At 42.1% G+C, this 17,701-nt stretch overlaps 1 protein-coding gene across 3 annotated transcripts in view; it reads right to left on the bottom strand.

Annotated features, from left to right (window-relative positions):
• The window catches only part of IKZF2 (IKAROS family zinc finger 2), a 109,190-nt gene that overhangs the window by 2,300 nt on the left and 89,189 nt on the right, over positions 1 to 17,701 (bottom strand). For all 3 annotated transcript variants that reach the window (XM_058809331.1, XM_058809332.1, XM_058809333.1), the window contains 2 exons: positions 12,672 to 12,809; positions 5,010 to 5,153 (listed from right to left, as the gene is read on the bottom strand). In XM_058809331.1, the coding sequence (XP_058665314.1) occupies positions 5,010 to 5,153; positions 12,672 to 12,809 (282 nt within the window). The remainder of the gene's footprint in view (positions 1 to 5,009; positions 5,154 to 12,671; positions 12,810 to 17,701) is intronic.

The following is a 17,701-nucleotide window of genomic DNA, read 5'->3' as shown; positions in this document are numbered from 1 at the left end:
TAGTGGCACCTTTAGAGCCACAGGATGTAAATCCTTTAACCAGCAGGAAAAAACCCCAAACATTAAATGACAGCATGTGGCCAAGAATGAAGCCATTTACAGGAGCAGTGGAGCCTCATCTTTGCAGTTTTCCTCCCTTAAAAAAAAAAAAAATTCCATCCTTTTTGGACTGAGAAAAAAACCACACACACACACTGCTCCATTCCCACTGTCTAATTAGGTAAGAAAACAAATAGAGAAACCAGGTGTATAGCTTTGTTTCACTTGGTAAAAGACAAAAGCACTTTTCACTGATACAGGATAAATTTACACCTAATGATGCTGAAGTTGGCTGGTTCATCACTGTGAATCCTCACTCACATCCTTGTAAGCTTTAAACCTCAATGGCATGACAGATGTGCAAAACCAGAACCACATGCTGGTGCATTATGGCAGTCACAGGGCACCATGTTACACATCACAGATCTCCTTGGAGGAGAACAGACTGACCACTGCTTCCACCAGGGCTCAGCTCAGTAGCACTGCTTTTCCAGTGATGGCTTTGGAGAGTCAAAGCTCATGGAATAACTTCTTTTTAAACAGGAAAGGTTATATGTACATGATACAAGATGCACATGCTCCTCTGTGTTCACACATGCAGTTAGCTGGTTGTTGACAGCTAATTTTTAAAGCTGATTTTATGAAGTCTGATAAATAATTTTGGTTGGTTTTCATTGTCTTTGTTACTTCACTTCCTTGGTACATAAAACCAGACTTTTTTCCCAGTAGCGTAAGTTAATATATTCAAGAAGTCACTACTTACAAGTGGTTTGGCTACTCAAGAATTAAATTACTCAAGAAGCTTCTTCTATCACCTTTTGCCAAAATTGCTTGGAACACAGTGTGTATAAACCACTATAAGAAACAGAACTGTAATCCCAAATCTCTTCCAAATTGCATTAGTACATTTCAACACAGCTATCACTCAGCATTTTATTTTTGACTATAATAATTCATTCCACTCAGAGTGACTTATTCTAAAGTGATGCATAGAGAAGAACCATGATGTCCTTAGAGATGATGATGCATCACTTCTGCTGGGGAATTTAGCCCTGATTATCAAGGTAATTAAATGTAAGTCTGAAGTGAAGCACATGAATATTCCTCCTCTGTTCAGCAAAACTGCTCACATGGCTGGACACCATACCACACTTGTGTACCTATGATGTGTACTCAGTGATGGTCCTGGGTGTCAGTTTCTCGGCTGTTTTAATGACCTGGAAAGGCCCGGGGATGGCCTTGGGCAGCCCGCGCTTCAAAGGACGAGAAAAGGCTTCAGGTTTTTTCTCGGTCTTGGTGTTTATTAGTTGTTTATCTAAAAGATTTTCTCTCGGCCTGACAGAGGTCTGCACAGCAAGTCAGCCAGGAGCACACTGAGAGCCCCCGGGGCAGTCACCTATCTTTATACTCAAAATTACGTATACAATATTTATCATTTTTCCCCAATACCTTTTACCCTTATTGACCAGTGCACTTTTAGTAATAACCAATCCCAAAGTGCCAACATCACCACAGAAGATGGAGGCTAAGAAGAAGAAGAAGAAGGACAGGACACGCCCCAATTCCTCCATCTTACTTCTTTAGACCCCCCTGTACAGAAATCTTAAACCCTGTGTCTTACACTCTAATTAACTTATCCCTTCACCATTCACCCAGTGAAATCCTCCCATCCTCATACAGGGGTCGTCTCCCGTGTAGGATCAAAGTCCAGCCACCAGACACTTCTGGCAACGTTCCAGGACTCCCGAGCCCCCCAAGGGTGGTCTCGGTCACTCTGCACATCAGTCCTGAGGTACTGAGATCCCACATCGGGTAATCTGACACAACTTGTGGATGATTCTTGCCATCAAACATCCTCCTTTCAGTGTTTTGCTGTGGTCTGGCAGCCTGTGATGGCTGTACTGCCACAGACAGGATGGACAGCTCTGCAACTGGACACTCTGTCTGGTGCCCACTGGTGCCTGTCACCTGCTCTGGCCTCCTGTGTCATTCTTGTGTTTGGATAAAGAAGTAGATCTGGTGAGGGTCTGATCCAGCTCCCAAACACACTGTCAGTCCTTTGTAGGCTTTACAGATGAAGAAATATTACCCATCCTTTATGGGCTACTTGCATAAATGATGCAAACCTTATTTTGATTCCTTTCATCATCCATGTTTAGTTACTCCAGTGCAGACAGCAAAGAAAGCTGCAAATTGCCAGTGACCTGAATTATTTATTCCTTTAATTATGAACCAGTTCCAAAGATGTCAGAGTCTGAGAAATGGAGTGTGACATAAAAAAGCAAAATAAATGATAACATGGGAAGGAGAAGGCGTAAAACGCAGAGCTCAGAAGTAACCAATAAATGGTCCAATAGACCAGTACAATGTGGTTTCCAAATTAAATTCCTCTTTAGCCAATTCTGTACTTTAAATACAGCCCAATCATTCTGAATTTTCATTTAAACTATGCTCAAACTCTATTTATCCTTGCCCTACATTAGTGAAGCAGAAGAAGAAACTTTCTCCCCTCTGGCCATATGACATTCAAATAAACCCCCAAACAGGTATTTGAAGCTAGATCAAAGCACACAGGCACAGCTGTCCTGTGATACCTGGAGTTCATCTCATCAAGTCTCTAAAGCAGCTGCAGTGCTGGACACTTGGGAGAAAGCTACAAGAAACCTTGAAGGAGGCTGTTCCAGCATTTCCCCCTGGGGAAGTTTCTCCCTGACCCCCATTAACCAGAAGCTGAGTGTAATTTGGCAGCCGGCTGATCTTCATCTGTTCTGAGACGCCCGTGTATTTTTAATTCTTACTCTAACAACCATGGTCTTATCGTAAGCCACATAAATGTCTCCTTTTGCATCCTGCCAGTTCTTAACCTCGGTGACATTCTGAGAGGAAGCTCCAAATTCCAACTGAAAATACATGAATCTGCTTCACATGATCAGCCTGAAGACGGCAGCTTTTAATTTAACCGGTGTCTGCCTCTCCCTCATTGAACAAGAAGCAAAATGAAGTACTCACACTCCTGCACATCACAAATTTTTCTTTCTCTGGAGTGTGCCTCCACTATTTCAGCTGGTTTGGTATGACTAGTACCTCAAGAGCAGATATATAACCAAGTCTCTCATGCAGAAATGAATTCATTCTATTTGCTGTACCCTGCTTCCTTTCCTCCTGAAAAGTCAGCCATAGGAGAGACTGTGGTCCATAACCACAGTCCCTTGGAGATTGCTGATCAGAAAGAGCAGTAAAGCACTGATAGATGTAGCATGCAAAGATTTTAGCTTATGCTTACATGACCTTCTCATAAACACCATTAAGTTGTTTTGGACAGGTGCCATGCTTGCAGTATGCACAGGAAAATTTCCTGCAAGCAACAGAACCATTACACATTCTTCCTGATAGAGCTGAACAATATTTAATTGGGGAGAAAAGGGGAAGAAAAGTGAGGTCATGGTGGAGGGGAAGAAAAATAAAAAGAAAGGCAGCCAAGTGAAGACTGCTGTTATTTAATCTAAACACTGTGATGCCACTAAAGATCAGAAAAATAAGATATGGTAAAAATGAAAGGGGGTACTTTTTATCCTACATATGGCTAGTGATATGTTACTAGATATTAGATAAAAAAAGGATTTATCCAACAACAAAGTATATAACCTGCTGAAAAGAATAATAATGTGGTATAGCATCTCTCAGGCAAAGATTTCCAATCAGTAAATTTACCTCTGAACACAAGAACAACATATGGTCAATGGTGCACGAGTGGACAAGTAAAATCACCTTTCTGGTTTAAACACATACCAACATAGGAAATACTGATGTCTCCCAGTGTTCCCCATGTGGGATGGATCATTGCTGGCCTAACCTGGGCTCAGCACTGATATTTGGGAATGGCCAGCTGACTGAGAGCAGCCAGGTCAGTGTGTCAGTCCCTGCAGGTGAGCTGCTGCACACTGCTCGCCCCCTGCTATTCCAAACCATGCAGCTTACTTACAGCCACCTTCAGGGGTGATTTAACTAATCCATCTGAATCTCCATTTAGCTGAGGGGCAACAATTTTTCTAAATGGCTGTGCTAATTACTTACAGTCCTGTGATGCTCTCTGTAAGTGTCCTCAGAGTAGGCAGAATGAGACACCCTGAAGTTGTGTGTGACTGCCCTTCAGGGAGTGAGTGTGGAGAACTCCTATTACGTGACTGCAGAGTCTGACACTTACCCCAAACAATTCTCTGTTCCAGCTTCCCTGCTAAGAAGTTTTGCATTGCTTCAGTAGCAGTAAAAAGAAGCTTTAAGTTACAGCTAAAACCAAGTAAAAATCTCCATACTGTCACCTGTTACAAGCTGAGTAATTTTAAGATGTCAAGACACAAAGCAAAATATGAATTCTTGACCTAGGATTCTAAATCTGGTAACCAAAAGCCACCCAATGGTGTTTCTTATTCATGCATTAATAAGTTTATTGTGTGCAGAGTGCTGCACTCAGAGCAAGAACTTCTTCCAACACAAGGGATGTGATTTACTTCCTCATTCCAGTATTATCAGACCAAGTGTCAGGAATTTAATACAAATTAGAAGTCTTGAGATACTTGTTGTTTGTTTTTTTAACACATATGGAGACAGATAATTATATGACAGTCTTAGCTTGTTTTTGTTTTTCTGGAGCAAGGAGAGGGAAGATGACAAGTCCAAATCTCAAAAGGGCTAGAGAGAAGTTTAAAAAAAACCCACAAACAAAACATGTGAAGTAGAAAGCTCAAGGTTTTCTCAGGCATTCTCATGATAGTGGACTTTGATTTTGAATTCTCTGGACTGGTAAAATGAATTCAATAATTACCATGATTTCTTGCTGTGATTTAACCACCTCCATTGCTGTATCAGAACCAAGTTGTGAGTGCTTTCCCCCTTGTTCTTCTGGCTATTACAAACAGCACATAACCCATAGCCATGCACTAAAAAGAATAAAAGGCTCATTTCCAGCTTACCCACAAACTTCTGTGGGGTGGAGCTTTTACGCTTTCCCATGTTGCTAGACAGCTTCTCTATAACAGCAGGTCTCTCAAAAGGCACCACAGAAATATTGTTGTCCATCACAGGCTCTTGTTCCTTACAATCTTCCAGAGCAGGTACTACAAAAAACCAAAAAAAATTGGTATATCAGACAGGTCTGGTCTACGCTTCACAGAACACAAATAATTGAGCCCTGCTGATTGTGCAACAAGCGCAGCACAACATAAAGCAAGGTGTGAGAATCAAATGTGAGAGCAAGGTGTGGGCATCAAGACAGCAGTCACCTGTAAGCAGAGCCACATTCACAAAACATCTGTCCTTGGGAACATTTTATTTAGCAGAAATCCAAATTTAAGCATTTATAAAAGGGCTTGTTTTGTTCTGGACACTCATTATCACCATGAGGAGAGGACACTTTTGAAAACTCACTCTGCAAGTGACATTTTGTATTACTCTCTCTTCAATATGGTCACCTGTCAACAATGTAAATCTTTAGTTATCATTCTTTGTGTATTCCCTTCATACATACAGCATAATCACTCTCAGTATTATCTTTTTGCACTAATCTCAATGATTAAAAATCACACACGGCATTGATGAGCTCTGTTTGCTGGGCCTGGCTGTGTGTTCCCTAAGACAAAGGGTTCTCAAATGAAGGATCAGTTTGCTAATGCATATTTCCTCTCTTCACACTGCAATGAGACTGTAAAATCAACACACACTGTACTGGAATTGCAAGATTAACATCACATGGAAATTCCCTTCAGAATCAGACACAGAAACTACCCATTTTTTGATTAATATTTTATCCCCTCAAGCACAGCTCTGTCTGCAAACAGAGGTTTTCTGCATCCCACTTCACATCATCAGGGAGCAGGGATCAGCAGGGAGCATTCCTGTGCTAACTACATCAGGGGGAATGCTCATACACTGTATTTGAGAGAAGCCAAAAAAATCAATAACTTCTTCTGTCTTTACTCATTTCATTCCTGACATTTGTCAGTTTAGGGAATAAGGTGCTAAAGGAAAAATGTAGGAATTGCACAGGCTCCTAACCAGAGGAGTGAGCCACTTGCACAGGGGTTTATGCCTTTTGCTGATACAGCCATTCTTAAGCACCTACAAAGTACTTTGGTTTTGTTGAGCATCCTGTTCTAATCAGTGGTAGCAGACTGTGGATCAGGCCTGGAGAATCCCAGTCATTTGCAATATCTATCAAGTGTGTAGCTCTGCTCTGCTGTTATGAGTTTAACACTAGGCCTAATTATCCTGCATTCATCCTCAGAAGGTAACAAGAAAAACCTGAGAGGGATCAGCCACTAGGGCATGTGCTAAGGGATGGTTGGGGTACAAAAAATGGATGGCAGAAACACAGGAACTGGGGTGATGTGGCACAGAGTTCCTACAGTATGTAAACTGAGAGGAATCCACTGCATTTTCTGTCTTAGCTCAGGCTCCCAGCAAGGTGCTGGGTATTGCAGAGGTGGCAGAGAAGGCCTGGAACCCTCCTGTTCTGCCAGCCCTCCTCCTGTCTCTCACCATGGCAGCCTTTTGTGTCACAGACACCTTCTCCCAGACAGTGCCATAAATGAACACCACCAGCCCACTTTCCTTCCGTGGGAACTGCACTACCTTCAGGATCCTGGCATGGAATGATCACCCCCCTGTTCCTAAACACAGCTGTTTGCTAGCACATAATACACCAAAAATGGGTGATAAAAGCCTTCTCTCTGCCTTCTTTCTAGTAAAGAAGAGCAAATACCAGGCAATTACAAAACAGAGTATCTGCTCAGGTGAACTTCTCAATTCAGACATCCATAATAAAAAAACATGGCAATTTATTCATTTGATTCCATTTGTGCCTCTGCTGCTATGGAAAGCTGAGCACTTTGAGGCTTAGAATCTACCATATGCTGTAAAATGATTTACTCTGCTGCTTTTTTATTTGTACAGGATGCTCCCCCTGAGAAACACAATGGTTTCTCATTTACAAGGCAGTCCTGCTGGCATCACAGAAAGGGAGGGGAAAAAAGCATAAATATGAAATGAATCTAATGTTGCAACAAAATGGGATGCAGTGTTCAAGCGACCTAATCAATGCCCAGTGCAGACTGGGAGGCCTGGAATACTTTAATAGCTAAGGGTAAAGTTTTAAGGTTAATTAAATACCCTGCTTGGTCAGGAGCTATGTGCACTAGTCAAGTATTTACCAAGGAGATTTGGGCAGAAAGAAAAGATGATGTCTGCTGATTTTCACTGGGAACTGGCCTCTGACTGTCCTGTTTGGCTTCCCCAGGCTCAGGGGATGCAAGCACACAGGGTGTGAATCCTGGGATGTGACAACCAAGGGCCATGTCCACCCTGGTGCCACTTCAAGGATTTCCAGCCCTTGGTGCACAGGACACACAAGGCTGGTGGTGTGGTACTAGGAAGGTGCTCAATCCCACCTAGGAACACCTCTGCAAAGCATCCTGAACTAGTTCAAAGCTCCTGATTATTTTAAAAGCCATCTGAATAAGCCCCAAATATAGTGACATTTGTATGGTCTTATAACAATTAAGTAATAATTAAATAATTCTGCTGCAGGGCATATGTGTGTAAAATTTCCTAAATGAAATTTTCTTCCATGAAAAATGAATAGTGCTAAAAAAGACATCTGCTCTTCTCTAAGTCAGGCAAAAATCCTGCTTGGACTCATTTTGAAACAAAAATCATCAACAATAAAAGCATTTTGTTTTCCATCTTTCATGCTGAAGGTACTTTTTCCCACATCAGAACACAAGTCTATAATCCAGGGCACTTCTCTTTTGCAACAGAATCACTGAATCACACTAATATTTGTGTTATGATGGAAATAAGTTACCAGAGTGTGTTTTGTTATGCAGATTTCCTGGGAGAAGGGAAAGAAGGAAATAATTTAGTTTCTGAAACCATTTAAACAGCAGGCAAAACTGGACCAAACAGATGAGATACCACATTTCAGAAACACTAAAAGTTAAATATCACATTAACAATTCTAGATATATTAATTTTCATTTCAATTTTAAAAACACACAAATAAAGGACACATAGCCCAGCCTGCATTTTTTTTAAGGAAAAACAAAACAAGAAAGAGGGAAACCAAACTGATCACACACAACCACCAGCTCTCAACAATCAGCTGCTCTGTAGTAGAAGCTCGTGTAGACATTTACTCAGCAGTAAATGCAATTCCTTTTTTGTTGTAGTACATCCTACTTCATTACCTTGAACAGCTGACAAGATATAACTAGCTCAGATACAGCAACTCATTTTATGCTGAGCATTTACAGTTTCAGCTCAGGAAGACTTTTTTATTCTAAAAATCCAACTTCCAGCGCAGGAAAAGCCCATGCTTGAGTGTGTTTCTGTTCAGGGATGTTGTTCATCAGCTATCAGGGTGTGCTGCTGGACTGCCCATGGAAGAGTTCACTGCCTCTGACACTGTCAACACTCAATTGTAATTAATAAAAGTATTGTTTCCGAGCTAAACTCTGAATTCATAAACTTGGATAGTCTTCAGAACAGTCTTTTTTCCTGAAGACGTTGTTTCAATCATAGTGAATATCTTTAATTTTTAGCTTCTTAATTTTTAAGAAACTACATGAACTATTAAAATATTTTATGCTGTACCAGTGAGGAAAGAATAGGGGAAAAAAAAAGAGAAGCAAAAAAATTACCCAGTGTGTGTTTTGCTGATAAATATTTTGTGTGCAGACACCAGACACTGAGCTAAGTCTCAGTTGGTATAAATTAGTATTACTCCATCAACCTCAATTTCCTTTCTGAGGCTCACAATATTGCTATTTAAAAGAAGTGTGTGTGTGCAGAGAAATGACAGGAAATATTCCCATGGACCCTGGTGGGAAGTGTCCTGTGGGACCAGCATTTTAACGATGTTTTAAGCAACTATGTAAGAGGGAAAGACACAAGGCCATTGTGTGTTTTATGTGGAGCTGGCCTTTGAGCCTCACAGCCTAGGGCTAGGCTGCTTTCTCCTTCTCCTGAAAAGAGTACCCTTCTCCATTCCTGGAAGAATTTCTCTGGACTTTTGGCTTTGTGGCAGTGGAGAAGAAGATAGAGCTGGGTGCAAACCTTAGCTAGCCTTCAACATTTCTCCCTGTTCTTTCCTGCAAAGGGCACGTTCTTGGCATGCAGGGACTGTCCCTTTTGTCACCCCCCCCACACTGCAGACTGATTTCTCCTTCCAGAGCCAGCAGTGCTTAGCTGAAAAATTTCAACAAAATCATGGGATCTCTCTTGCAGCATCTGTCCTGCTGAGCTGGGAACAGGAACACAAGGAGGGGCAGCTCGACAGGCAACTGGCATCCTGCAAGAGGATGGAGCAAGACCCAGAGATTTCTATATTCCTACCCAGCCCCCAAAACCAGCCCTCCTTCCCCCTCTCTTGTTTCCCCTTGTGGCTTCAGTCAGGTGATCTAGCCATCTGCGAGACAGAGATAATCGAAAGCACCAAAGTAGATGTCTGTAGCATGCCTGTAAACTGATGGGCTTGAGCACAATGCTTGAAAAAAATCCAAACCCTCTAGGGGCTGCTTCCAGCTTTCTGGAACAATTAGTCTCTACAGAAATAATTTGGATCAATGCTTAGTGTTGGCCAATGCTGGTATTGTTAAATCAGGAGGAGCAGGATGCTGGTAGGGATCAGAAAATCCCCACATCTCCCTGTTCTGTGTGCAGTGGTAAAGTTGAGAGCAGGAGTCACACCAAAACACACTCCAATGTTTCAAAATGCCCAGCAAAAACAAAACACCAAGTATTTGGAAACAGAGTTAGGAAAGCTCACCCCAGTGGGATGCAAAATAAAAGTCTCCAAAACATACTCTTAGTGATCCCTCAGGGATATCATTTCCATGTGTGACATGGGAGACAAGGAAATGAATACAGATTTTTCAGGGTTAGTATAAGGCTCAACATGAAGCTGAGTAACCATTTTTATTCTCTTCCCTGGTGTCTTTACAGTCCTGGGAAAAAGGATTTGCTGCAGATCTCTACAGGCTGGTGCTCATGACCCTCATGCTGAGCTCACTGTGTGAGTGGTGTTGGGATGGGAGCTGGGATTTCTGACTGGTCCCAGCTGAATCTGGAGCTCCCTGTCACTGACTATCCTCACTGTGCCCTCTCTAAACAACTAAAAGGAAGACACTGGATCAAACATCCCCTTCAACATTCACCAGGGGAGGCACAGACATATTTGCCCAGAGGAGAAAGAGGCACTGGTTGAATTCAAAGTGCTGCTTTAAGCTAATTTTGTTGAGAAAAGTGAAGTGGTTGTGTGAACACTTCTATTTTGAGCCCAAGCAAAGTCAGTCAAGCTGTAAATAAAAGAACTGTCCACATGGGATTTGCACTGGTTTAACTTCAGGTGGTAGAAAAATCAATGCAAGGTCAATCACTGCAGCTTCTTTGGGCAGACAAGGTTAAGGACTTACCCTTCTTGTCATGGTGTTAGCTTAGAAAAAAGCTTTAGATTTCCTCAGAAATTTTAATTAATTTAATTTATCATTTTAATAAATAACTAATGGAACTAATGAAACCAGACATTGAGCAGCATTTGGGGAGCTCCTCCACAAGAGGATCTCAAACATCCTGGCTGTCAGAGCTGTGGGCAGGCTCCTGTTATTCCCTAAGGAAAGGCTGACTGAAGGCATCCCTCCCTGGTTAACAGGCACAAGGAGTGGGTATTTTGTTGGGAATCAATTCAGTGCTTCAACTCCTACCTAATTGACCAAGCCCACAACAGGTACCTCCAGAGCAAAGCCCTGAAATCTGCCTTTTCACTGACTTTTACCAAAAAAAGGCACCTCAGGCACATAATCACTCGTGTCAATATCTTTAAAACATCCATGACATTTTAAATGTTGACTTTAGTCTCCAGGGTGTCTAGAAAGAGAGCAATTACTTAATAGAGCTGTATGAATATTTTGGCAACATGTACTAAAACTGTCTAATGTGCCTTTATAGGCTTAAATTGATCATGGGAAAGTACTATTTTAAAATTTTTGGAGACTTCTGTCACCAAAATATAGCCTATAGTAGCAATGCTGAATAGATTTCATTTCAGCTTGCATTTTCAGGGTTTTAAAAATTATTTAAAAGCAATTATTTCCAGATTAAGCCCAATGTCTCCACTCAGACATGATAAGCAAAATGGAAAAAAAAGAAATTGAAGTGTTCTTTTGCCTTTTCATTTATGCACAAACTGTTTTTTGTTTTGTAGGTATATGGCAATTTTTAATCAAAATGGAAAATGTTTTTATATTTTCTGAATACTAAAAGATTTTTAAGTCTTCAAGTATCAAATATCTAAAGACAACTTTCAAAAGTTAAAAGAAGTTCAGTTTTAGAAGAGTTTGTGAGACACTAATTTTGAATAAAATTATAAGTGTTTTTGGACAGCTACCATTTAGCTTTTAGTGCTACAGATAAGCCTTCAACCCTGCAGTCTGAGACATTATGCTTATTATCCATACTAATAACTCCTGAAATTTCTGAAAACAAATTCACAGAGTTTGACATTTCTTGCTTTCAACAATCTTTTTGGCAATCTTCAGTCCTTATGTATATTAACACATGCAGTGTTAGTTAACATATTAATACCAGCAAATGTAAATGCATACAAACATTTTTTTTTTTTTGTTACAATTACTTCTTACAACACTACTGAATTCCATTCTGCTCTAGAGATTTTTACATCCATCCCTCCCTTTTTTGGATGCATAAGACAGCGTTATAGAGGGTAAAAATAATGACTTCTGAATAACTCTGCCATCCTTATCTTTTCTAATTATCACTCACTATCAGAAAGGAAGGAGGAGAGAATCATACATTTTATACATGGCTGCCACTCCCAGCATTAGAAGGACATGGAGCTGCTGGAGAGAGTCCAGAGGAAGCCTTGGAGATGCTCCAAGGGCTGGAGCTCCTCTGCTGTGGAGCCGGGCTGGGAGAGCTGGAGAAGAGAAGGCTCCAGGGACACCTCAGAGCCCTTCCAGTGCCTAAAGTGGATCCAGGAGAGCTGGAGAAGGACTTGGGACAAGGGATGGAGGGACAGGACAAAGGACAGTGGCTTCCCACTGCCAGAGAGCAGGGATAGATGGGACATTGAGAAGAAATTCCTCCCTGTGAGGGTGGTGAGGCCCTGGCACAGGTTGCCCAGAGAAGCTGTGGCTGCCCCATTCCTGGGAGTGTCCAAGGCCAGACTGGACAGGGCTTGGAGCAACCTGCTGTATTGTAAGGTGTCCCTGTTCATGGCAGGGGGTTGGAACTAGAAGGTCTTTAAGAAGCCTTCCAACCCAAACCATTCTATGATTCTATGACATGACTTTTTGGGTAATTTTGAACAGGTGACTTGGCTTTATTTTCGTGTCTGCATATGTGCACATACTAAAAAGTGAAATACTGACTTAAACAAAATAAGCAAAAATAGGGCTGTTAAACTGGACAGAGTGAGGATTTCAGCCCATCTTTTTTTTCTCCTCCTGCCTCTCTGAGTGTAAGCAATCTCTGAGATGGAGTTGATGGAAAGAAAGGAAGAAGAGATGGAAAGAAAGCCGCACGAGCCGCTCCGCGTCCGAGGGAGCTCTGGAGGCACCCACCATGGTGACTCATGACCTGCCCAGCAGCCTCCAGACTGACATTCTGCAGGTAGTTGTGGCAGCGTTCCTTGTGCTCCTCCAGAGAACTGCGCTGCTTGTAGCTCCGGCCGCAGTAGTTGCACTTGTGAGGCTTCCCCACTGCGGAAAGAATGAGAGCACGGGGTCAGATCCATCACCAGAGCTCACACCTCCGCCACAAACAACTCTTGTGATGGAAACACACCTGAGAAAGGTTGCTCGTGCCCCAGGTGTCTCTCCCAGGCCCGTGTTCCCACTGCACACGCCTCCTCCCACCCGCCAGGTGCTTTGCCCCATCCGCTTTTCACACTGACGCTGTAGCAGCAGAAGGAAAAGGAGGCGGCCTCGGTGGCAAAGCAAATGAACAGATGCTGAGAGGGGGGAAAATACCAAGCAGCTGAATCACACCCCAGCACCAAGTCTCGTGGGAAAGAAACTTCTGAGGCCTTTGGCCCTTGGCACAGCTGCTGTCACAAAACTGAGCTGCCCCAGTGGCCTAATTCTTCTCCCAACTGTGGGGAAACCTATTACGTGGCTCAGAGTTCTTTCATTGAGAACACTTTGCCAAAATTACTCAGGGAGGGTTGGAAAATAAATTGAAAGTAACTTTGGTAACAGCACTGCTACGTGCCAGAACTGAACAACCACCAGTAATTCAGAGACCAGATAATATAAAAAATATATATAGTATAAATATATGTACATAAAAATACAAAAAGCCATGTACAATGAAAATCAAGCCAGATGAATGCAAGACATAACTCAAGTTTTTAATCTTTTTCATTTTGCTCAGCAGCATTAAGCACAAACGGCAAATGCTTCTTAATACACGCAAAACCTGGCACCAAATTCTCATAAATTATATCCATTTCATAGTATGTCATTAAGAAACCACAAGAATGGCCTAGCCCAAGGCCAGAAAGCTAGCCAGAAGGTATTTTGCCAAGTGGTGCTAATAAAGGCTTTTAATATAATTTAAACTTGTAGAACATGAACATTTATCCTCTAATAACTAAAGAGCTATTAAGTCAGTGCTGCAAGTCTAGTAAAACACCATTGGCTGCAAACTTCAGAGCTGGCTGAGGGAAAGGGAAGGTCAAACTTCTCCCAGAGTTTTGAAAATCTTAGGTAAGAATTTTAGTTTCTGGCCAAAGGAATTGAGAACATCCTCTGTTGGGTAATCTACATGTTTCTATTGGGTTTGTCCCAATATTGAAAGCTTTTCAGAGTAATTTACTTAATGAAATCTGAGCTGTACTAATTGCAGCCAAACTGCATCGTCACCACTGGGATAGGGGAATGCAGCAAAGCCTATGGGGGGACAGGCAAAGCCAAGAATGAGCTGGGCAGAGGGCTCAAACATGAAAAAGGAATTTGATGAAAAGAACATGCTTGCAGAAAGGTTCAGGTTTTCCCAAAAAGTTTGCATGCATATTTTAGTGGTACAATCAAGGGGGAAAAAAAACTTGCTTTTAATAAGTATCCAGACTGTGGATTTCTTTGTTTCAAGACAAGGCTTATCCTCAAAAAAGTAAAGATAGAGAGTTGTTGTGGCCCTCATTTTAGTTTGCTCACTTGCTTACAATGTTGCCATAACTGATGCTGGTAATGGAATTCTCAGTGGAGGCCCAGCATGAGGCTCATTATCATTCCCAGAATAATTGCCCTTGATGTGAACGATGTGGATCGAGCCCCAGCTCTTAAACATAAACCAGCCAGTTCATTCTGGAGGCACCTTTAGGAAAACACACCAGAGGTTCCCCAGGATGGAGAGGCTTCTATAATCACCATTACAATGCTTCATTGTGCATCTAGATGGCATCAATGTCTGTCAGTCTGACACCTTCATTAGACACCACATAGGTGTCTAATAAAAACTCCAGTGCAATGGAAGGAATTATGTTAACTGAGCTGAAGCAGGGCTGAATTAGCCCACCCAGTTTGGCTACATTAAGCTATCAAGCAACTTAGATAAACTGTAAGGCACAAGGAAAAGGGGTGATTGCTTGCAGCTATTTTAGGCAGCTACTATTAATTGCATTATTATCATTTAACACAGAGAGAAATATTCTGCTACAACCTCATATTATAAAAAATTAATAATTAACAGTCAAAAAACAGGTTTTATTACACCTCTTCAAATGGTTGCTCCCTGCATTGCAACCATTTCAGTAACTATTCACATATAACATGGCAGAGTTTTTCCAGTGATATCTCGGATGGTCAACTACCCAAATTCCATTAAATTTGAAGGTTAATAGAGAGGATAAAAGTTAATGATAAAGACATTATTTCTACAGGCAATATGGGATTTGAGGAACATAATTCCTCAAGGAAAGGAAAAGGGCCTGTACACACTTTCTCTTCTCTGGGGAAAAGATAAGAGAATAAACAACATGTGGCAAATGTTGGTCATGTTGCTTAATACACAGCTGCAAAGAATGAAGTTTGTGAGCATCAGTTGAGTAGTATCAAGCACAACTCCCTTGGGTTCATTTTCCAACTCTGTCCCTCCTGGCTCTAGAGCTGCAATCACATCCTAGCCCCAGAGGTGTAAAATATTACACTATAATGGCACAGAGATTTACACTATAAAATTACACAGAGTGACTGGGACTTGTGTTGAAGAGCAATTGATCAGGTCAGACCACAATGGAATCAGTTCTGATAGCAGGAGTTTGTGTCACCAGCAATTCTCACAGCCCTTTTGCTAAGAGGTTCAGTGAGCTGAGGCAGCAATTACAGTCAACATTTTAGAAATAGTATCATTGTGACAAATGTCAAGCCACTGAAAGAGCTGCAAATATCCCCTTGTATTCTCAAAGAAGTTAATGACGAAAAAAAATAGAAATGGAAGTGAATGTTGCCAGTGGGTGTACATTTCTATGTATTTCATATTACCTGATAGAAAGCTGCAAAAGCCTTTTAGAGCATTCAATTTCAGTGATAATCTCAACAGCATACTTTGTTCCACATAACAACCTGACATGAAACCACATGACTGACGAAAAATATTTCAGCCTTTGTCAAATACTTGAGTGTAGGTAAACAGCAATATTCAAAATTTGCCCCCAAAACATATAGCTCAGACTGCTGGGCATAAGCAGTGTCTGACTAAAGGGCATTGAGGGGAAGGAATCCAACAGCACTATATCTACCAAACCCCTCTCAAAACCCCAAAAAACTCCTCTCAAATGTAGAGAGAGTTTCTACCACCGAGCAGAATGGCTCTTTCTGCCTCAGAGCCATTTGCACTGTGAAACCACTCCAGGTTTGCCTGATTTGAACCTGCCTTCTCCAAGGTCCACACGTACACGGACACCACGTTCAGCATCACACACAACCATCTCTTGCCAAGCAAAGTCAGGCTGGAAATGCCTGGTTTGGGGTAATTATTCTGTTATCAGCTTTTCAGGATCAACAATCAGATAAAAAAATCACCGTCACTTACTCTCACAAAAATGACACAGTCAATGCAAGCAAGCCCAAAAAACTTGAGAAATCTTTGATCTGTTGTTGAACTGGGAAAGACCAGAGTGCTGGGCAAAACCCAGCGGCCACACCTATGAAACAGCCAACTTGAAGAACATAAAAAACCCACTTTATATTTCTTACTGAAATGTCAGAATTTCCACACATTTAAGCTTAGATTTGGACAGATGACAACATGGCACAGAAAACCCACAGTGGAATCTCAGCCTCAAATGGAAAATATTATGACAGTCACAGTGAAAAAGACATTTAAATTTGAAGTACAATTTTTGCCCTGGAAACAGGTGAACCACTCATCGAAATTCGCAGCAAAATGGATTTTGCTTGTGAAATTAAAATGCTCATGTGGAGGGAGGAGGGGAAAGAGGAGGAGGACATAAAAGCAAGGTGTTTCTGAGTTAGGAATACTTTGAGTCCTGTGGGTGAACTTTGATAGCTGGGAAGTCTGCGTGCAGCGACGACGAGATGCTGTAACTCTAAGGTCAATATTTAAGACAGAAAGCAGACTTGGGCCTAAGGAAACTTCTTTACAGTCATAAAAAAGGTCAGTGAAAGAGAAAGAGCCCTCAAGGCATTCACAGAGCATTTTGCTCTCAAAAGAGATGGGAGTGAATAGCAGAATATAAAGTAAGTCAAAGGGAAACAATAAGGCATCCCAGGTACCACCTTGCCATAAGCACATAAAGCAAGGAAGGCTTATGGAATGGGTTCAGAGCTGCAGTGCACTTTGGTGAGCTAAAATCCTGCCTCCCTTAAGAGCCCTGACACCACAGTGCCTGTTTTGGGCAGCACATTGTGCTGTGCAGCAAATCAGAGCAGAATTGCTCCCTGTCCATTGCTCATGTCCCTGGCCACAGCTTGAGCACTCCCAAGTTCTGCTGAGGCAGGGCTGGGCATGGCTGCCCGTGTGACGTGGGCTGGCCCAGTCCAAGGAGCACAGCTTGCCCCAGATTTCCAATGCTTTTGCTCTGTTGCCTGTGGAAGTGGAGCCAGCCAGGATTTTTGCACTGCATGGCCATCAAACACAGCGACTTTTGGCTCAGACCAGGAGACCCCCTGACAGCAGGGCACTCAGGGGGACTTATTTCTGTAAAATCTGAACTCCTGCTCAGCCCCCAGCACCCCAGAGCAGGAGCAAACATCAGTATTCTCCAACAGAAGCTTTCTGGAGCAGTGTTAAAGTCGGAATGTTCTTTTGAGCTGATGCTGCACAGAATCACAGCCTGAGCTAGGGTGGAAAAGACCTTTGAGATCATCAAGTCCAACCTATGACCTAACACCACCTTATCAACTAAACCATGGTACTGGGTGCCACATCCAGTCTTTTTTTAAACACCTTCAGGGACAGTGACTCCACCACCTCCCCGGGCAGCCCATTCCAATCCCTAATCACTCTTTCTGTGAAGAATTTTTTCCTAATGTCCAGCCTGAACTTTCCCTGGCACAGCTTAAGGCTGTATCCTCTTGTCCTATTGCCTGAGAGAAGAGACTGATCCCCACCTGACCACAACCACCTTTCT

Source organism: Ammospiza caudacuta, chromosome 8 (assembly GCF_027887145.1).
Source record: "Ammospiza caudacuta isolate bAmmCau1 chromosome 8, bAmmCau1.pri, whole genome shotgun sequence".
NCBI classification, from domain to species: domain Eukaryota; kingdom Metazoa; phylum Chordata; class Aves; order Passeriformes; family Passerellidae; genus Ammospiza; species Ammospiza caudacuta.
Note: the sequence above shows the minus strand (reverse complement) of the source record. Positions and strands in the feature narration are given on the sequence as shown.